Source organism: Malaclemys terrapin, chromosome 21, assembly GCF_027887155.1.
Source record: "Malaclemys terrapin pileata isolate rMalTer1 chromosome 21, rMalTer1.hap1, whole genome shotgun sequence".
NCBI lineage: Eukaryota > Metazoa > Chordata > Testudines > Emydidae > Malaclemys > Malaclemys terrapin.
This window is the reverse complement of record NC_071525.1, coordinates 16,800,335-16,822,353: the sequence shown is the minus strand read 5'-3', so window position 1 is coordinate 16,822,353 and position 22,019 is coordinate 16,800,335. Positions and strand designations below refer to the sequence as shown.

The following is a 22,019-nucleotide window of genomic DNA, read 5'->3' as shown; positions in this document are numbered from 1 at the left end:
GTCAAGGGCTGGAGCTGAGGGGTTTGGATTGTTGCTGATTTAGGAGGTTAATAATATTAATCTGGATAGAATGGGTTTTAGGCTCACCAATCTGTTTGATCAGAAGATATTAAGGTTCTTGTCCCAAATCAGGCTCCACAGAATTTGCAAAGGACCCTCGGGGATATGACACACTGAGACCGATACAGCCTTAAAGAATTTTTATTAAGATAAATGAAGTAGTAATTAAATGGTAAAATAATCGGAGTTACAAAGTTACAATTGCATTACTGCTATTCAAAAGATCCATATGGTATTATGGTATTTTATGCTATAAAGCAGGGGTTGGCAACCTATGGCACGCGTGCCGAAGGCGGCACGCGAGCTGATTTTCAGTGGCACTCAAACTGCCCAGGTCCTGGCCACCGGTCCGGGGGGCTCTGCATTTTAATTTAATTTTAAATGAAGCTTCTTAAATATTTTAAAAACCTTATTTACTTTACATACAACAAGAGTTTAGTTCTATATTATAGACTTATAGAGAGAGACCGTCTAAAAATGTTAAAATGTATTACTGGCATGCGAAACCTTAAATCGGAGTGAGTAAATGAAGACTCGGCACACCACTTCTGAAAGGTTGCCGACCCCTGCTATAAAGCTTTGGTTAATATACTCACACCCTTCCTTGATAACCTGGAGGTGAGAGACATAGAACCAGCCTCACCTCTGGTGGTTCCGGTGCCTCAATTCTCGAGGGAGAGGCACAAAGCTTAGAAGAAGCTGGAGCTAAGAGCTATCGAAGCTAACTTAGAGTTTATTTCACTAACTTAAACTTCAAATTAAAACCTAATAAACAAAACTAAGAGCAAAAGGTTAGGGAAACCAAGCTTAGCCTAGTCCCCTTGGAACTTAGAAAGTTTAAGAAAAACAAGCACAGACACTAGTCTACTCTAACGAGGTGGGTCACTTCTCTTATAGGGCACAGGTGCCTGAAATCCTTCCTCCTATGCCCAGACTTCATTCCTCACCCACAAAAAATGTTAGGGCCACTTACTCCATAGGCTAGTATGTTTGTACATATTGATGACATTAGATCATACACACATGTTATTTTTGTTCTCCTGGTTATTTTGGTTCTTTCCTTGTGGTGTGCATGTTAAGTTTGAGGGTACAGACTTGGAACCCCCCTATGCCATTCTACCATTATCTATCTGTCTAGGTGAAAGATCTTAAACATGTGTGTTGACTTTGCTATCTGGGTGAAAGGTCCCAGACATGTTAACTTTGCCTTAGCTCAACATACAGGATATGGCCTGTAGGTCCCTTGCATTACAGCCTAACTTACTTTAATATAAATCTATAAACCTATTACAATGAACCAAATACTTAAACTATAAGAATATATATATATATATATGCGCAAACAAGCAGGTTAATCCTATAGGCTACAAGATGAATCAGTCAATTGAGAGAGATCACCTGATATAAACAGCAATAGACTATGTAATATAGTAAATCCAAAGGGTCAGGTTCAGAGATACACATACAGCCCCCATTGGAATCTGATGCTGGGTACAGAGAAATGAATAAGAAAAAATATATAAACTCCTAACCAATAACTCAAATCACAGCTCTGCATGGAAGCGATAATTTCAGCTCAGATATTTTCACCATAATGCCTTTGAAATGGATTTAAGAACATCCAAACCTATCTCAGTTTACAATGAAGTGATGATTACAGGGTTAACTCTCTGCCCAGGCTGCAGAAATGTAGGGACATGATGACCCAGTTATTCCAATCATCCAGGAGTTTCTTAAAGAGTTTATTCCTCATGCTCTCAGAGTACAAAGATGATGTGCTGGATACAAGCATTGGGAGTGGGGCAGAGTCATCTTTGTGGTTGGAAAAAATATATCGTGTGTTTTTGTTTCGACCTTCACACAGCCCGATTCCATTTTAATTTGTTTTGCCCTCGTCCCTAAATGCCACAATGTGGAACCCATCAAACCTGGCATTTAATGGCAAGGGAAACATGAAAATCAAGTTTCAGAGTGGTAGCCGTGTTAGTCTGTATCAGCAAAAAGAACGAGGAGTACTTGTGGCACCTTTGAGACTAGCACATTTACTTGGGCATAAGCTTTCATGGGCTAAAACCCACTTCATTGGATGCATGCAGTGGAAAATACAGTAGGAAGATATATATACACAGAGAACATGAAAAAATGGGTTTTGCCATACCAACTGTAACAAGAGTAACCAATTAAGGTGGGCTGTTATGAGCAGAAGAAAAAAAAACTTTTGTAGTGATAATCAGGATGGCCCATTTCAAACAGTTAACAAGAAGGTGTGAGTAACAGTAGGGGGAAAAATAGCATGGGGAAATAGTTTTTAGTTTGTGTAATGACCCATCCACTCCCAGTCTTTATTCAAGCCTAATTTAAGGGTGTCCAGACTAAAAACTATTTCCTCGTGCTATTTTTAGCCCCTACTGTTACTCACACCTTCTGATTATCACTACAAAAGTTTTTTTTTCTCCTGCTGATAATAGCCCACCTTAATTGATTACTCTTGTTAGAGTTGGTATGGCAACACTCATCTTTTCATGTTCTCTGTGTATATATCTATCTTCCTACTGTATTTTCCACTCCATGCATCTGATGAAGTGGGTTTTAGCCTATGAAAATCAAGGGAAGCTGCAAGCATCTATTGCTGTTGGTGCTGGAATCTAATAACAGGTTTCCTGCATTCAATCTGCTGCACTAGATACTTTCCACTAGTGAGAGAGAAATGGGAAAGTTTAACACTTCCTTAACTATCCTTGTACGGGGCTGAACATTGATTAGGGAACTTTCTCTCAATTTCAGGTGGCTTTATCACTTTACTAATATATCTTTGACCCCATGAAAAAAGAATTTCCAACCAAAACTCCGAGGAGTCTGGTCCGGCCTCTTTCTCTCTCCTCCTCTTGTTCACTTTGTTTTTAATTTTGTTTTATTTGGGCTGGTTTTGGTTGATCCACTTTGAGAGATTCTGGCATAACTGAAATGGGATTTAAGCCTTTTTTCTGGGTGGTAGCAGTGGATCTTTTGTTGCGGATATTTGTGCTCTTTACCTTTTGCTTAAGACAGAGCTTTGGCCAGAACATTTTGGGCATCTTTGACAGCATCATTCAGAAAGCTGTTCAGCATGTAATAGGTGGTTCCAAAGGAAACTCCTCCAGATAAGAAAGGACCAATGATTGGTATCAAATCTAAAGCCTCTTCAGCTGTCATCACTGCAGCACATGCAGATTTAGACAGAAAACTCACTACCCACTCTTTTGATATTGAGTTGGCCATAGGAACTGTTTTAATTACAGACTTCAGTTCTGCAACGGGCTTGCCAACCTGCTTAGCGAGTCTAGTAAGGGAATTATCATCCAAGCCAAAGGCAGTGAGGTAAAGTTTCATGTTTACCATCAAGATGGCTACATCACAAGCAAATGAGAGACCGGGAAGAGGAATAACGGCAATAGCACATGACACAAGGGCCAGTTTCCAAATATGTTTCTTCAGTTCAGCCTTTTTCTTTTCCAGGATCTTTGCCGAGATGTTGGGCAGGCCCAGGATGAAAGCACGTCTCTTCTGAGCGTCTAGCTCATTCTCCAGTGTCTCCTGCAAGAGCGGGAAATCATACTTGTCCCAGTTCCAGCTGCAGATCAGGAAAACCCGTGGGGAGACCTCACCTGCATCCCTCAGGTTCTTGACGCAGTTGTCCCGGATCTCCTGCAGGATCCGCACCTCATCGTAGGTGCTGGGCCGGCGGGTCTGAGCTGCGTACAAGTCAGCATCCACTTTGGAGCGCACGTAGTAAAACCTCTTTCCCATCTTGTGAATCTCCCGGGCGAGTGTGATGTGGTGGGAAGTGAAGCGCTCTGAGGCAATGATAATGAAGAAGTCATAGCGGCTGAAGTTTACCTGTTTGAGGTAACTGCCTGGCTGAAAATTTGGTGTCCCAATTCCCGGCAGATCCCATACTGTTACATTGGGGAGTACAGGGTGTGGATAACCCTTTGGATCCTTTGTTGTTTCGACCACCCCAGTCTTCGCAGCACCTTCGTCTTCATCTCCCAGGCCTCGGATGGCATTGACGAAGGATGATTTTCCGGAGCCCGACTCTCCTGTGATGGCGATGTCCAGTGGGATTTTTTCTAATGATTCCAGCTCCTCCTTCAGTTTTGCTGCTGCGCCATTGAGGTTTCCTGTTTCATAAGCAGCCTTCAGCTTTTCCAATTCCTCTCGGGAGAGTTTTCCGGCCATGGCAGCTCCTGGCAATGGTACAGCTGGTCTTACCAGAAAATCTTAGAAAAGGAATAGAAAGATTCTAACAATGTATTATTAACTGTATTATTAATTATTAATAATTAATTAATTATTAAATTCCAAATGACCTGCTCACATGGGAAACTGTCGTTTGCTGGGGGTGAAAAGGATAATTTCACCAATCTCAGTTTAACGTGAATGAGTTTTCAACAAAGGCAGATCAATTTTGCTATCTAGTCACTGCCTAAATAATGATGTTAAAGTAGAATTAAGGCTGCCCAGTTCTGCCTTATGTTTGGGGAGTGGCCAAATGCAACCCTCTGAACACTATGAAATGCAGAGTTAAGGTACCACCTCACACCCCGCACACCTCCAGCCAACCGAAGCTCTCTGCTAAGAAAGGTTTTTGGCCACTGTGATGGATCTCTAAGAAGGGACTACAACTGCAATTGTGCCCACAGAAATCAAGCCTGGATGTGCACTGGCAGAGGCAGGGCCACACAGAAGGCAGGGAAACCCTCTGAAGTGTCCCATATCTGGCCCGAAATTTAAAGTTGCCCCAAGCAGTCCTGCATTGCCATTGCAAAGTCCCCACACTGGCTGCTCTGTCTAGCAACAGGTTTCACTTGCCTAGGGTTACCATATTCTGTGCCTCCAAATGGAGGACACTCCACGGCCCCCGGCCCCGCCCCCAGCCCCGCCCATACCCCCGCCCCAACCCCGCCCCCTCCCCAAAGTCTCCGCCCCCTCCCCTGCTTCCCGCGAACATTTGATTCGCGGGAAGCCTGAAGCAGGTAAGGGAGGTGTGGGGGGGAGGAGGCGCGGCCCAGGCTGGCCCCCCGGCGGCTCCAGCCTGGGTCGGCTCGGGCCCTGGGGTGCCGGCCCCGGCCGACCACCCCCGGCCCGCCCAGCACTGCCGGCCCCCGGCGGCCCGGCGCACCCCCGGGCTCCCCGCGGGCCCGCCGGCCCGGCTGACCGGCTCCCCGCGGGCCCGGCTGACCTGCTCCCCGCCAGCCCGGCTCCCCGCGGGCCCGCCGGCCCGGCTCCCCACGGGCCCGGCTCCCCGGCTCCCCGCGGGCCCGGCTCCCCGCGGGCCCGCCAGCCCGGCTCCCCGCCGGCCCGGCTCCCCGGCTCCCCGCCGGCCCGGCTCCCCGCCGGCCCGGCTCCCCGGCTCCCGGCTCCCCGGCTCCCCGCCGGCCCGGCTCCCCGCGGGCCCGGCTCCCCGCGGGCCCGGCTCCCCGCCGGCCCGGCTGACCGGCTCCCCGCCGGCCCGGCTCCCCGCGGGCCCGGCTGACCGGCTCCCCGCCGGCCCGGCTCCCCGCGGGCCCGGCTGACCAGCTCCCCGCGGGCCCGGCTGACCGGCTCCCCGCCGGCCCGGCTGACCGGCTCCCCGCCGGCCCGGCTCCCCGCCGGCCCGGCTGACCGGCTCCCAGCCCGGACCCCGGCCCGGCACCGCGCTCCCGGCTCCCCGTCCGGCCCCGCGCCCTGCACTGCGCCCCTAGTTCCCGGCCCGGCACCATGCCACCGGCCCCGCACCGCCGGCCCCGGCCGAGCACCACCCAGCCCTCCCGATTTTCCCGGACATGCCCGGCTTTTGGGGATTTCCCCCCGGACGGGGATTTGAGCCCCCAAAAGCCGGACATGTCTGGGAAAATCCGGACGTATGGTAACCCTACACTTGCCAATCAAAAATTCAGCAGAGCAGCCAATTGACATCAGCTCCAAGCTGAGTCACAGAGCCAGGAAAAGGGAGGTTTCTCTACTGGCAACACCGAATGTGGCCACTCCCAAATATGCACCAATGGAAAAATCCAGAGGCAGGCCCACTCCTATTGCAATCCTGCCTAGCAAGATCTTATTAAGTGGCAAAGGCCTTGCAAACTCAAGACAGATTTAGCCAATCAGGAAGGTAAATAAGGTGATTGACAGACCAATATTAACCCTTTAGGCTGGCCTGTGCTGCTGCTGGATTGATGCCTCCTGGAGCAGAGACAGACCTACAGAGAGACGCAGTGAATGAGCCATGGGTTCCAGGCACAGGGTGGGGGATAGCCCACTTCTCCCCACCTGGTGCATGGGGCTTTGGTTTGAGGGATCTAAAGCCCCTGCCAAAAAACTGGTTCAAGAGGCAGTCCCCAGCTCCCTATGCATGGGGGGAATACCTGTGTGTGGGGCCAGAAGGTCGTCTAGATCTCCTTCAGGATCATGGACAGCGGGTATCGTAGATACGGGAAGGCTCTGCCTTCCCAAACTGCCTGACGTGGCCCCACCCATGCTCCACCTCCAGACCCCTCCTGTCCGCTGTTCCTGTGTCAGAGGCTGGGGCAGGCAGGCTGGGGGCGGTGGTGCACCCCTGGGGCCACGCCACAACACCTGTCCTCCCAGCACTGGAGCTGCTCCGACCGCCCAGCGCTGGGGGCTGGGGGGGCTCTGGCCGTGCCGCCTGCTCAGTGCTGGGGCTGGTGGCTTGGCTGGGAGGGGGGCTTCATGGGCAGGGGGGCCGGCCGGCCAGGGGTCAGGCCGGGCAGTGTGGCCCAGGGAGGCCTAGGGAGGCTGGGGCCACGTCACCTGTCTCTCAGGCGCTCCAGGGGCTGGGAGCGCTACCCTGGGGCAGGGGCCAGTGGCCACCGTGTGGAGTGGCTGGGGGCACTGGGCAGAGGCCAGCAGCCACAGTGGGGGTTGGGCTCCAGTGGGTGCAGAAGGGGCAGGGCCTCAGGCAGAAGGGGTGGGCTGGGGGGCTAGCTTCCCCAAGCCAGAGGGTCATGCACCGCCCATGGTCAGGATCTTCTAGATAGCTCCTCCTCCTTTCCCAGTATATCTTTATGTCTACACTGCACACCACTTGCAGTAGCATGTAAGGTATGTGTAGTTACACATGGCAGTGAAAAGCCGGCTGCATCCACACTGTGGGCAGGGAGGCAATGTGACACTATACTGCAAAAAAAAGCAACGTAGACCTGATATGTCCTAGGAGTTCAGGCCTGTCTTTGCTCACCTAAGCCATGCGTAGCCATCTACATTGTTATTGATACGTGTGCTGGGGCGTGTGCAGTGTTCTGTTACTTTACATGCCACTGTAAGGTGTGTGCAGTGTAGACATACCCTGAGATCCGGGCTAGCCAAGCGGTGGTGGGGATAGTCAAAAACAGACTAAACAAGTGCTTAGGGCCCCAAGCAGCTCAAGGGGCCCCCATTTTAGTATTACCCCCTCAAAAAAACTGTTCATCTTAATTAACGTAGGGTATTTAACAAGAGTATCAGGATGTATGATGGTGGTATATTTTTTTATCTCTAAAAATAAAGCAATTTGTATTTTGAGGGGTTGGGTGAGGAGTCAGGGAGGCAAAATATTCCTGTTAGGGCCTCCAGTAGGATATCACCACCTCTAGGGTTACCATATCTGAACTTTCAAAAAAGAGGACACTCCATTGGGGGGGGTACCCCCATCCCCTAGCCACTCCCTCCCACTTCCCACCCTCTGACTGCCCCACACAGAACCCCCAACCCATACAACCCCCCTGCTCCTCATCCCCTGCCCCTAACCACCCCCGGGACTCCACCCCCTATCTAAGCCTCCCTTCTCCTTGTCCCCGACTGCCCCCTCCTGAGACCCCCCTCACCCTAACTGCCTCCCTAGGAACCCACTCCCTACCTGTCCCCTGACTGTTCTGACTCTTCTCCACACCCCTGCCCCCGCCAGACCCCCGGGACTCCCACGCCCCATCCAACCACTCCCCACCCCCTGACAGCCCCCCCCCAGAACTACCGGCCCATCTAAACCCCTCTGCTCCCTGTCCCCTGACTGCTCTGATCCCTCTTCCCATCTCTGCCAGCCCCGCCTCCAGAACTCCCAACCCCCCCCCCTTGTCCCCTGACTGCCCCATCCTGGGACCCCTGCTCCTAACTGCCCTCCAGAACCCTACCCCCTACCTAAGCCTCCCTGTTCCTTTTCCCCTGACTGCCCCCTCTTGAGACCGCCCCCACCCTAACTGCCCCCCTAGGACCTTACCCCATACCTGTACCCTGACTGCCCAAAACCTTATCCACACCTCCATCCCCCCCGAACTCCCAACCCATCCAACCCTGCTCCCTGTCTCTTGACTGCCCCCTCCAGAACCTCCCTGCCCCTTCTCTGACCCCCTGACTCCCTTACCGTGTGGCACGCTGGGCAGCAGGGGAGGGGGAGCAGGGGGAGGAGCTCCAGACCGCCGGAGGCCCGATGCAAACGGCCGGCAATCTGCGAATGTGGGGGGGGGGAGGGGGAGGGAGAGAGAGGAGGGGAGTGATTTTAAGCTGCAGGGGAGAGGAGGGGGAAGCGGAGGAGGGGCTCTGGCTGAGGCCCGTGCGAGTGGCACAATCCGGCCGGCTGCCCTGTCAGCCGCGCGTGCTCTGCATGGGGGGTGATATAGAATTATTCTACTTAACGGCCAGGAGGCAAATTTGTCACGTACACGTGGGAAACATGCAGTGTCAGTTATAGGTTGTCTTAACTCAGGAAGTTCCTTCGAGAGGAAATGTAGCCAAACTCCAAACCTATAGACAATGGAACTCCCTGTGCCTGTATCCTATAGATAACTAACCACTTAGTTTGCAAAATAAGCAAGGAGGGGGCAAGTAAATGAACAATAAGGGGTCACCAGAGGGGCAGATATATGTAACTTGCTAATTATGTATGGTAATGATAGCAAATTTTGACCAATCATAGAGCGATAGATTATCATAAGCAACTGCATATAATGCTTTGGTGTAAGTGTTTTCTTTGTTCTTGCTGACTTATGAGCTCGAACCCAATTGCAATTGAAATAAACAGATCACCCCTCCCGGGGCTCCTTGCTTGACTATCTGTATCTGTCTCTCCTTATTCCTCAGCTGGAACGGACAGAAATTTCTATGACAGGGGGAAATCCGGACATTTACAAATTCCCCCCGGACGCTATTTTTAACTCAAAAAATCCGGACATGTCCGTGAGAATCCGGACGAATGGTAACCCTACCCCAGGCACTGAGCCTGAAGATCCCTGCTTCTTGACTGGATGGCCCCCAGGGCCTGCTTTCGTTCCCTTTGAACTGTAGCTGTTACCCTCTGTACCTGGGGTACCTGCAACCTTCCCCTTTCCTGCCAGTCCTCAGAAACTCCCCTGAGCCATGGGTCTGAGAGGTTATTGGGACCCACCAGGGTTAGCAGCACCTACACGATCTAGCTCCTGAACCCACCAACAGTGCTTGCGTCCAAGTCACGGTAAACCTGGCACATGACTGGCACCCCAGGGGTTTAATGTACCCCAGCACTGCATGACTTCCAAAAACTATATCGCCACGTACATGCTGCTGGGCCTGGCTGGGGATTAAGGCTGGTTCTGAGCCCTACAATCAGAAGAGGCATCTACTCTGAAGACAGGCAAACACGGTGGTGCAAGGCAGAAGTAACCAGGGCCAGTCAGTTTGCTTGGTTTGGCCAGGCTGCGGGAAGTTCAAAGATTCAAGGGTGAGAGAATGTGAATGTTTCTCCAGTCGGGTAGGGAGAAGAGTTTGTCAAGGGCTGGGAGAGAGACTGCGTCTGGGGAGGGTCACTGCAATATGGTAAGTCTGACCACATTCTTGCCGATATCTCCTCGTGTCTGACACCAAATTGGCCACAGACTGCGGGGTGAGGAACCTGACGCTGTGCCCTGAGATCTCCAGTCAGAGTCCATTCCACTCCTTGCTTCCAAAGAGATAGAAACAAGAGCGTTCAAGGAACTGCACAGAAGCCTATAACAGTCCAGCCGCTCAAGTTTAGAGGAGTCTCTGCTGGTTGCCAAGAGTCACAATAGACTTTGAATTCATTGACATCATGACTGTGAAAAAAGCTGCCAAGAGCTTCCCAACCACCCCCTCATGTGGCCCAGATTGTCCCCTCCACATCTATGAGTACAAGGCTTGTTCTGTCGGGGGAGGGATAGCTCAGTGATTTGAGCACTGGCCTGCTAAACCCAGGGTTATGAGTTCAATCCCTGAGGGGGCCATTTTGGGGTCTGGGGCAAAAATCTGTCTGGGGATTAATCCTGCTAAATTTTTACAATATTTTTTTTAATTAATAAAAAAAGAAAGGGGGAGAGGGATAGCTCAGTGGTTTGAGCATTGGCCTGCTAAACCCAGGGTTGTGAGTTCAATCCTTGTGAGGGCCATTTGGGGCAAAAATCTGTCTGGGGATTGGTCCTGCTTTGAGCAGGGGGTTGGACTAGATGACCTCCTGAGGTCCCTTCCAACCCTGATATTCTATGAAAGGGCTCAAGGTGGGGACGAGCTGCCTTCACCACATCGCTTCCCCCCCCCCTTAGGATCCCATACAGGCCCCTCTCCCTGAGCTCCAGTAATTCAGAGCTCCCCTTGGTTTCGTCCATGGCTCAGCGACACACGTGCAGACAGGCTGAAGTGAATGCTGTTGAACTCAGCCTCCATGTTGGGAATTCGCGTCCATGCTGCAGCCATTTCATGCCAGCCACGTTGTGTGTGGCTCTGAGGGCACAATGTGGCTGCAAGTGAGCCACACGCTACCCACACCTCCCTTTCTGGGAATCACCCCAACACACCAGGGGCTTTCTGCCAGTTTCAGAGCTGGCTCCTGCACAGACATGTCTAACAATGTATTGGGCAAACCCAGTTCCAGTTTCCTTTCGACGGGCCTGGTTTTTAGAAGTTTCTCACCGGGTTGTGGTCTGGAGTACTTTTCTCTGTTATTTCAGACGAAATGTCTGAGAAGCTCTTGTGACATCAAGAGCTGCTCCAGTGCAGTCAGTTACAGACTTGCATGGAACCAATGGAAGGGACCTTGGACTGCCATTAAGTCCTTCCCCTGCACCCAGGCAGAAAAACATGGTTACTACCCTTTCCGTAACTGTTGTTCTTTGAGATGTGCTGCTCGTGTCCATTCCCACGTAGCGTGTGCGCACTGCGTGCACAGTTGCCGGAAGGTTTTTCCCTCAGTGGTATCTGTTGGATTGGCTGCGACGCTCCCTGGAGTATATAGGGGTCTGCCACCCCATCACCCCCTCAGTTCCTTCTTGCCAGCAACTCTGACTTAGGGGTAGGAGGGCGGGTTTTGGAAGGGACATGAGCAGCACATCTTGAAGAACAAGGGTTACGGAAAGGTTAGTAACAGTTTTTAATTCTTCAAGTGTTTGCTCATGTCCATGCCCCTGTAGGCGACTGCCAAGCAGATTCAGGAGGTAGGTTCAGAGTTCAAGGAGAAGCGGACTGCAGCACTGCTCTGCCAAATCCAGCATCGTCTCTAGCTTGCTGTGTGATGGCCTAGTGGGTTGCGAAGGTGTGGACTGAAGACCACGTTGGCACTCTACAGATATCCGGGATGGGGACCTGTGCCGCGAATGTTGCTGAAGATGCTTGTGCCCTTGTGGAATGTGCCATCTGTGCTGAAGCAGGGTCTTTCGCCAGATCATAGCAAATACAAGAAGTAATCCACAAAGAGATTCTTTGGGCAGAAACTGGGAGGCCCTTCAGCCTATCAGCCACTACCACAAAGAGCCGAGTAGTCTTCCTAAATTATTTGGTCGTTTCTAAGTAGATGGCCAGAGAGCGCCTGACATCCAGCAAGTGAAGACTCTGTTCCTGGCTATTGGCATGTAGCTTTGGGAGGAAGACTGGTTATTGTGGAACTACAACACCACTTAGGGAGGAAGGCTGGGAGAGGGCACAGATGGACCTGCCCTTGGAGAAGACTGTCTATGGTGATTCTGAAGTAAGGGCCCTGATTTCTGAGACCCTCCTGGCTGAGGTAAAGGCTACCAGGAAGGCCACCTTCCAGGACAAGTAGAGTAAAATGCAGATTGCCAAGGACTGCCCCTATAAACTCTATCCTTTGGGTGAGGACAAGGGTTGACTTCTGTGTGTTTAATAAGAGGCCTAACCTCTGGAAGGTTGACAGTATTAGTTGAATATGTGCCTCCACCTGAGCTCTGAACTGACATCTGACCAGCCAGTCATCGAAGTAGGAATACATAGGGTTACCATCTTTTAGTTTTTAAAAAGGAGGACACTCTATGGGGACCCGGCCCCGCCCCAACCCCGCCCCTTCCCCACCCTCAGCCCCGCCCCAACTCTGCCCCCTCCCCTGAACGCTCCGCCCCCTGCTCCTCCCCCGGCCCCGCGGGCCTGGCTCCCGGCCCGGCCCGGCCCCGCGACCCCAGACCCCGGCTCCCGGCCTGGCCCGGCCCGGCCCTGCGACGCCGGCCCCGCGACCCCAGACCCCGGCCCAGCACTGCATCCCCGGCCCGGCACCGCGCTCCCGGCCCCGCGACCCCGGCTCCCGGCCCGGTACTGCGATCCCGGCTCCCGGCCCGGCCCAGCTCGGCACCGCGCCCCTGGCCCCGCGGGCCCGGCTCCTGGCCCGGCCCCGCGACCCCGGCTCCCGGCTCGGCCCCCCGCCCGGTACGCGACCCCGGCTCCTGGCCCGGCCCCGCACCCGGCTCCCGGCATGGCACCATGACCCCGGCTCCCGGCACGGCACCGCGACCCCCACTCGGCACTGTGCCCCCGGCTCCCGGCCCCGCGGGCCCGGCCCCGCGCGCCCGGCTCCCGGCACGGCACCGCGACCCCGGCCCGGCACCGCACCGGCCCCGGCCCCGCACCCCCGGCTCCTGCCGAGCACCACCAGCCCCGGCCCGGCCCCGCACCGCCGACCCCAGCCCCAGAGGCCCCGGCCGAGCACCGCTGAGCCCTCCGTCCCTCCCGATTTTCCCGGACATGTCTGGCTTTTGGGGATTTCCCCCCGGATGGGGATTTGAGCCCCCAAAAGCCGGACATGTCTGGGAAAATCCGGACGTATGGTAACCCTAGAATACACCTGTACCCTTTGTTTTCTCAGGAAGGCCGCAACCACTGACATGCACTTTGTGAAGACCCGAGGGGCTGCTGACAGGCTGAATGGCAGTACCGTGAACTGACAGTGTACTTGTCCCACAACGAACCGGAGGAATCTCTTGTGGCCTTGGAGAAATGAAATGTGAAAGTACGTGTCCTTCACCTCAAGGGTGGCATACCAGTCCCCTGGATCCAAAGAGGAGATAATGGAGGCCAAAGAGACCATTAGGAACTTCAGCTTCTTCATGAATTTGTTGAGGTTTCCCAGGTCCAGGATTGGTCTGAGACCACCTTTGGCCTTGGGGGATTAGGAAATATCAGGCGTAAAACCCTCTGCCCATTAATTCCAGAGGAACCTCCTCTACTGCTCCCATTTGTAGGAGAGTCCACACCTCCTGAACTAGGAGTTGTTCATGAGAAGCGTTCCTGAAGAGGGAAGGGGAGGGAGGGTGGGAAGGAGGGTGAGAACTGAATTCCAGAGTATATCCCAGTCCTGTCATGTGTAACACCCAGCGATCTGAAGTATTATGGGCCCATGCCTGATAGAAGTGGGATAGCCAATCCACAAAAATAGGTGAAGTTGAATCCAGACATTGTTCTGATACACCTTCCTCGGGCACATCCTCAAAAGGCCTTGGGGCCAGCGGTTTGTCTGGCAGGCCCAGATCTATGGGTCAATGAGTGTTGGGGAGGAGGCTTCCTCTTGGAGCTGCCATCCCGCCTCCTAATATAGTCCTGCCTTGGCTGAGACTGGTAGAACCGAGGCAAAGGCTGTGGTGTGAAATGTTTTCTCAACGGGGCCAGGGTATGTAGTCCCAGGGACTTCAGCATGACCCTGGAGTCCTTCAAGCTGTGGAGTTTGGAGTCTGTTTGTTCAGAAAACAATGATGTGCCCTCAAATGGCAGGTCTTGAATTGTTTGCTGCACCTCATGAGGAAGGCCTGAGGCCTGCAGCCAAGAGCACCTCCTCATAGCCACAGCCGAAGCCATGGTCCATGTGGCTGAGTTAGCCACATCTAGAGCAGTTTGCAGGGATGCCTTCACCACCGCCCTGCCATCCTCAATGAAAGCCAAGAACTCCTTAAATGTAGTCATTCTGCCCCAGGAGTTAAAGTCTCGGATAAGGAGCACCTGCTGATTAGCAATACTAAACTGAAGCCCTGCTGTGGCAGAGATCTTCCTGCCAAAGAGGTCCAGCTTCTTGGTATCCTTAGCCTTAGGGGTAGGTCCCTGCTGCCCCTGCCTTTCTTGCTCATTCATAGCTAAGACTACCAGTGACCCTGGAGGGGGATGGATATACAGGTACTCAAACTCCTTTGGTGGAACAAAATGTTTCCTGCCCACCCTCTTTGCCATGGGCTGCAAGGAGGCTGGAGTCTGCCACTGTGCCTTGACAGGTTCTAAGATGGCACTATTCAGGGCAGAGCTACCTGTGAGAGGCCTGAAGGTGCCAAAATATCCACCAGGGCAAAGGAGGTTTCCAAAATTTCCTCCACCTGGATCCCCAGCTTTTGGGCCACCCTTCTTAGTAGTCTTCGTGCGCCCTGTGGTCACCCTGTGTGTGTGCGATCGAGGTACCCGCAATCACCTTGTCTGGTGAGGAGGAAGAGGATCCTAGAATTCGTACTGGGCCTTGCTTCTGTCCATTGGCTTCTGATGGGTCCCATGATACCAGTCCCTGGGGATCTGGATTTCATGGCTAGAAGAGATGGTGGCAGCAGAGCTCTACTCTCCGATGCTACTGAGTACGACCTCCTCGCCTGGGGTCCTTAGGCCTGATGAGAAGCCCATGGAGCCCAAAAGGCCCATTGCACAGTCATCTGCCATCCAGTACCAATAGTCTGACTGCTACTGGCTCCCAGGAGAGGTGTAGGATTCCGGTTCTGAGGCTGAGGATTCACTCCATGGAGGGAGGGGTGCCAGATGGTACTGGTGAATGGTGCCGAGATGGAGTTTACCGGTGCTCTAGCAACATCACTGGCTTTTCTTTCAACAGCACTTGGGGCATTTCTCAATGCTCTAGTAGCCCTTGCCTCCGGTGCAAGCTCATGCCTAGTCGGCAATGGCAGTACCGGTAAGAACATCAGGTCCCCCGGTGCCTGGAATGCCTCTGTCATAGATGGAAGCACCAGTCCTGCACTCCTGTGGCTCTCCCTTGGAGGAGAGTCCAAAGGCGTTGGACACAACGGCTCCCTCCCTGGGGCTAGAGTCAACGGTACCGTGCTGGCAGCTGTGCAGCCCGAGTGGCCCTGCACAGGTCTCACTCTACCGGTGTCCCTGTGACCCCCTGTCCATCTTGCGCTGTTTCTTATGTGGTACCAGTGAGCGGGATTTGTGCCTCATGTTCTCAAACGCAAACTTCCTCTGCACTAACAAACGTTGGTGGTGCTGGGAGTCCCGGCACACCCATGCGGAGTCCCTCCTCCATGCCAGAGAGGCTGGACTGCGGTGCCTGTCCCTCAGAGAAGAGGCAGAGGTACTCGGTGCTGAGTTGGGATGACCCAGCTCCAAGGGAGCGCAAAGAGCTGCCTCCATCAGGAGGAACTTAAGTCTCTGGTCCCTTTCGTTCGGGGTTTGAAACCTTTACAAATCCTTCAGCAGTCACGCAGGTGGGATTTGCCCAAACACTTGAGGCAAAGTGAGTGGGGGTTGCTAATGGGCATAGGCTTGTGGCAAGCCTCATGTGGCTTAAACCCCAGAGACCGAGGCAGGGAAGAACCCCGTTAAGCAGAGTCCTATTCTATTCCTAACTACTTCTACCTTTCTGTAATAACTAACTTCTAAAATTTTAAAACTATTTACAAGAGAAAAAGATAAAAGTCCACTGGGGAGAGAACTTCCAGAGCAACGAGCCATTCCAGCGACTGTCACTGGCGGAAAGAGGGAACTGAGAGGGTGGCTGGCCCCTATACACGGCGCCATGAGGGTGCAACTCCAGTGGGTGCCGGATCTTATCCAACGGATACCACCGAGGGAAAAACTTTCCAGTGACTGTGTACATGGCACGCACACACCTACCTTTGGAATGGACATGAGCAAGCCCTCGAAGAAGAATCAAGTAAGCCTAGACAGATGTTTATCTAACCTGTTCTTAAAAACCTCCAGTGACAGGGATTCCACAACATCTCTAGATCACCTATTCCAGAGTATTGGGAGCATAAGCTTTCGTGGGTAAGAACCTCACTTCTTCAGATGCAGTCTTGCATCTGAAGAAGTGAGGTTCTTACCCATGAAAGCTTATGCTCCCAATACTTCTGTTAGTCTTAAAGGTGCCACAGGACCCTCTGTTGCTTTTCACAGATTCAGACTAACACGGCTACCCCTCTGATACTATTCCAGAGCTTAACTATCCAATTTTTCCTAATATCTAACCCGAATTCTCCTTGCTGCAGATTAATCCCATTACTAGTTGTCCTACCTTCAGTGGACATGAACAATTGATCACTGTTGTTGTAACAGCCCTTAATATCATCATCATCATGTTCCCATTACGCCTCTGGCGTTTAGGGCAGCGACGAAACTCCTCCACTCCTGTCTGTTTCCGGCAAGTCTTTCAATGGTTTTCCAGCTGTGCCCCAGGTTTTTCAGCTCGGCTTCCACATCTCTTCGCCATGTTGTTTTCGGGCGGCCTCATTTTCGCTTGCCTTCAGGTGTCCATCTTATTGCTACTCTGGTGATGGAACCAATTTCTATCCAAAGCACATGGCCAATCCATCTCCAATGCCTCCTGGCAATAACGGTGCTCATATCCTGTTGGCTGCACTGTGTGAATAGGTCTTGGTTTGAGATTGTTCTGTTCCAAAAGATACGGAGGATTTTTCTGAGGCAGGTTGTATGAAATGAAGATAGTTTGGCCATGTTATACTTTATTATTCCCCAGCATTCTGCACTGTAAAGTAATGTTGAAAGTACGCAGCTCTGATAAATCTTGAGTTTGGGTTTGGTGTTCTATGTTGATGATTTCCAGACTGTATTTAAGCTCCTGAAGGTGTTCCTGGCTTTACTGATTCTGTTCCAGATGTCCTGGCTTGTTCCACTGTCCTGGGCTGATGGTGCTGCCCCAAGAATGTGAATGTTTCTACATTGGTGAGAACATGATCCTCTATCCGTACTGGTGATGGGGAGGCAATATTAAAGTTCAGATAGCTGTCTTATTGCAATTGATTTTCAGTCAAATTTGCTGGCTGAATGCACTGAGTCAAGTTTTTTGTCTTGTATATGGTGTTGGGTATATGATAGGAGAGCGAGATCATCTGCGAAGTCCAGGTCTTCAGGGGATGAGAAGGGTGTTCATTTAATGCCTCTTGGCATGTCTTCTGTTGTACATCGCATTACCCAGTCGATGGCAATGTTGAAGAGGATTGCAGACATGACACGTCCCTGATGTACTCCTGTTTTGACTTCAAAACTGAGCTCATTGTGATCAACACTGCATGTAAAGTTGAAATAGAAGCTTTTGATGATGTTGATGATACGGAGAGGGATTCCATATGCCCACAGAAAGCACCATAGGCTGGTCCTGTGAATGCTATCAACAGCCTTCTTAAAGTCCATGACGTTTATGTAGAGTTGCCGTTGCCATTCTCAGCACTGTTCTATGATGTTTCGTAGAGTGAAGATCTGGTCTGTGCATACACGCCCTTTCTGAAAACCAGCTTCCTCTTTTCTGAGAACGCTATCAACGGCCTCTGATATACGCTGGACTATGATCTTACACAATAGTTTGCTTGGCACAGATAAAAGTGTGATACCATGCCAGTTATTACAATCACGGAGAGTTCCTTTTTTTAGTATCTTCACTATAACCCCATTGGTCCCCTGTATACAAATCTTTTTCCAATGTAAAACAAAATGATCACAGTTATGGTATGGAAGCTATTAACGCTGTACTAGACTTGCCTTTTAATTAACATAAAGACGTTCTGTGGTTACATTTCAGTCTTAAAACATGTAGAATATAGTTAAGTTAATTCAAAAGAGCCTATTTCTTACCTTAGAACAGCTGTTATATTCGTTTCTTTCTGGGAAGGAGTTTGGGTGCAGGAGGGGGCTCCAGGCTGGTGGATAGTGATGGCGTGCAGGAGAGGGTGAGGGGTGCAGGCTCTGGGAGGGAGTTTGGTGCAGGAGGGGATTCTGACCGTGAGCTCCGGCTGGGAGGCGTTTACCACAGGCTGGGAGCCAGTGGCATAGCAGGGTTCAGGCAGGCTGTCTGCATGCCGTGACCCCACACCGCTCCCGGAAGCAGCCGGCTGCATGCATGTCTCTGTGCGCCCCTGAGGGGAGGAGTTCCATGTGCTGCCCTGCCCCGAGCACTGGCTCTGCACTCCCATTGGCCGGGAACTGGGCAGTGCCTGTGGGTGAGAGCCACACGGAGCCACTTGCATACCTCCACCTAGGAACTGGACCTGCTGCTGGCCGCTTCCGGGGCACAGCACGGTCCGCGGTGCCAGGAGGCAGGAAGCCTACCTTAGCACCCCTGCTGCGCCGCTGACTGGGAGCCCCAACCCCATGCCCCAATCCCCTGCCCCAGCCCTGACCCTCTCCAAACCTGGAGCCCCTTCCTGCACCCCAAACCACTCATCCACAGCCCCACCCCAGAGCCTGCACCCCCAGTCCAGAGCCCTGAACCCCTCCTGCACCCCAACTCCCTGCCCAAGCCCTGAGCCCCCTCCAACACCCTGAACCCCTCATTCCTGGCCCCACCCGGCACCCCAACCCTCTGCCCCAGCCCTGAGATCCTCCCACACCCCAAACCCCTCATCCCCAGGTCCGTTGGGTCGCGGGCATCAACAATTTTCTTCAACTGGGTAACTAGAAAAAAAGTTTGAAAACCACGGCAGTATAACCTCCAGATCCCTTTTAGCAGTACGGCTGCCTAGCCAGTAATTCCCGATTTTCCTTCAGAGACTGTAGGGCGGGTCCTTGTCAAGGCTCTCTGAAAATCCATGTGTGATGGGTTCCCCCTGGGGTGCCATCTGGAACTGGGGTACCGCTGCGCCCCCCTGACCCACCAGCCTGGGCTCCTTCTTGCACTGTGCTGCTGTGACAAGCTGCAAAGCCCTTCATCCTTCACTTTCACCAGCATTCACACAGGTACGGACCCACCCAGCTGCAGTTACATGCAGACTCTCTGACCAACCCCTGCATGGGAAGGCTACAGCTAAGGGAACTCCCAGCTCCCAGGAGTATAAACCCAAAATTATACCATCTTGTGCTAAACAGGTAGGGTTACCATATTTTGAGTGTCCAAAAAGAGGACACTCCACGGGGCCCCGGCCCTGCCCCCAGCCCCACCCCCGCCCCGCCCCAACTCCACCCCTTTCCCAAAGTCCCCGCCCCAACTCCGCCCCCTCCCCTGCTTCCCATGAACATTTGATTTGCGGGAAGCCTGAAGCAGGCAGCAGGTAAGCTGGGGGAGGGTGGGGGGAGGAGGCGCGGCCCAGTCTGGCCCCCTCCTGCAGCCGGCCCTGGCCCTGGCCCCGGCCCCAGCGTCTCCAGCCTGGCTCGGCCCGGGCCCTGGGGTGCCGGCCCCCGGGCCAGGCCACGGCCGAGCACCCCCAGGCCAGCACCGCCGGTGCCTGGCCCCAGCCCGCGGCCCAGCGCGGCCCCGGTCCCTGGCCCGGGCCCCGGCCCAGCACCCCCGGCCCCGGCCCAGCACTGCCGGCCCCGGCCCCCGGCCCAGCACCCCCGGCCCCGGCCCAGCACCCCCGGCCCCCGGCCCAGCACCGCCGGCCCCGGCCCTCAGCCCAGCACCCCCGGCCCCCAGCCCAGCGGCCCCGGCCCCCGGCCCAGCACCGCCGGGCCTGGCCCGGCCCCTGGCCCAGCCACCGGGCCCGGCCCCCGGCCCAGCACCGCCGGCCCTGGCCCGGCCCAGCACCCAGCGGCGCTGGATTTTCCTGGACATGTTCGGCTTTTTGGGATTTCCCCCCGGATGGGGATTTGAGTCCCAAAAAGCCGGACATGTCCGGGAAAATCCGGACGTATGGTAACCCTAAAACAGGGAACTGCACAACATAAGCTCATGAAATTCGCACCCTTCCTCAATGTGGAGAGGAATATGCAACAGCCTTTGCCCCTCAGTTATGAGTCCCACACACTTCACTCCAACTCCCTGGTTCAAATAAAGCAAAACCAAGTTTTTTTAGCTACAAAAGTTAGATGTTAAGTGATTATAAGGAATAGCAAACAGATCAAAGTAGATTACCTAGCAAATAAAAAAAATGCAAACTAAGCTTAATATACTAAATAGATTGGATATGAGTAGCAGATTCTCACCCTAAGAGATGATGCAAACAGGCTGTTGATTCTTAAGGGGCAAGCTGCACTTGCTTACATCCCAGGTGTTCCATTCACAGGCTAGAAATCCCTATAGCCTGGGTCCAGCACTTCCCCCAGTTCAGTCTCTGTTCCTCAGGTGTTTCCAGGAGTTCAGTCTCTGTTCCTCAGGTGTTTCCCTGTGTGGGGAGTGAAGAACAACAGATGATGTCACTTCCTGCCTTATATAGATTTTGCATATGGCGGAAACCTTTTGTTCCCAAAGCTCGGTTCCCAGACCAGTCTATGGAAAAATACTGACATCCTAAGATGGAGCCATCACATGTCCTTGTAGAGTCCTAGCAGACATTATTCGGAGGCTGTCCGTAGTGTTCTCAGGAAGGCTTCCCAGGTGTAGGGTGACCAGACAGCAAGTGGGAAAAATCGGGACAGCAAGTGGGGGGTAATAGGAGCCTATAGAAGAAAAAGACCCAAAAATCGGGACTGTCCCTATAAAATCGGGACATCTGGTCACCCTACCCAGGTGGGAACTAAGCTTCTCCTAAGGCCTATTGTGCTTTCCTAATGGTCCATTACCCTGAATAGGCCCTTCCCCACCCACTATCTAGACTGAAAACATCTTGTCTAGTGGGTGTTACCCAGGTGTAACTACATTTGAAATACAGATACATAGTCAATAATAACTTCAGATACAAAAATGATACATGCATACAAATAGGATAATCATATTAAGCAAATCATAACTTTTCCATTGACACCTCATGATGTATCTTGCATAAAATGCATCATAATTATGCTAGAACACTATTATAATAATATCACTATGAATAATATGGGATGCAGTGTCACACCGTTTAGACTATATTGACTGGATCACCTTTTTCCACATGCTTGTTGACACCTTCAGCGAATTCTAGTAGATTGGGGAGGCATGATTTCCTTTACAAAAGCCACGTTGACTCTTCCCCATCAAATGATGTTCCTCTATGTGTCTTTATTACAGTTTCTACCAATTTGCTCATTGCGGAAATTAGGCTAACTGGCCTGTAATTGCCAGGATCAACTCTGGAGCCTTTTAAAAAAATCAGTTTTTCATTAGCTACCTTCAAGTCGTCTGCGACAGGGGCTGATTTCAGTGAGAGGTTACATCAGGGGTGAGCAAACTATGGCCCGGGGGCCACATCCGGCCCTCCAGACTTTTTAATTCAGCCATCCAGCTCCTGCCGGGGAGCGGGGTCGTGGGCTTGCCCCGCTCCGTGCAGCTCCCGGAAGCAGTGGCATGTCCCGCCTCCGGCTCCTATGCGTAGGGGTAGCCAAGGGGCTCCGCACACTGCCCCTGCCTCCAGCGTCGCCCCTGCAGCTCCCATTGGCCAGGAACCGTGGCCAATGGGAGCTGCAGGGGTGGCACCTGCGGACAGGGCAGCCTGGCCGCCTGGTCACACCTCCGTGTAGGAGCCAGAGGGGGGACATGCACTCCTTCTGGGAGCTGCTTGAGGTAAGTGCCGCCCGGAGCCTGCACCTCTGACCCCCTCCTGCACTCCAACCCCCTGCCCCAGCCTTGATCCCCCTCCTGCCCTCCAAACCCCTTGGTTCCAGCCTGAAGC

At 52.9% G+C, this 22,019-nt stretch overlaps 2 protein-coding genes across 2 annotated transcripts in view; both read right to left on the bottom strand.

Annotated features, from left to right (window-relative positions):
* The window catches only part of LOC128827276 (interferon-inducible GTPase 5-like), a 37,563-nt gene extending 17,066 nt beyond the window's left edge, over window positions 1-20,497 (bottom strand). The window contains exon 1 of the mRNA XM_054011128.1: window positions 20,416-20,497. The gene's annotated coding sequence lies outside the window, so the exon portion shown is untranslated. The remainder of the gene's footprint in view (window positions 1-20,415) is intronic.
* LOC128827277 (interferon-inducible GTPase 5-like) lies at window positions 2,654-20,562 on the bottom strand. Its single transcript, XM_054011129.1, has 2 exons — window positions 20,474-20,562; window positions 2,654-4,319 (listed from the first exon to the last, which is right to left on the bottom strand). The coding sequence occupies exons 1-2, from the start codon at window positions 20,487-20,489 to the stop codon at window positions 3,100-3,102; spliced, it is 1,236 nt and encodes a 411-aa protein (XP_053867104.1). The 5' UTR covers window positions 20,490-20,562; the 3' UTR covers window positions 2,654-3,099.
* Between the last annotated feature and the right edge of the window lie 1,457 nt (window positions 20,563-22,019).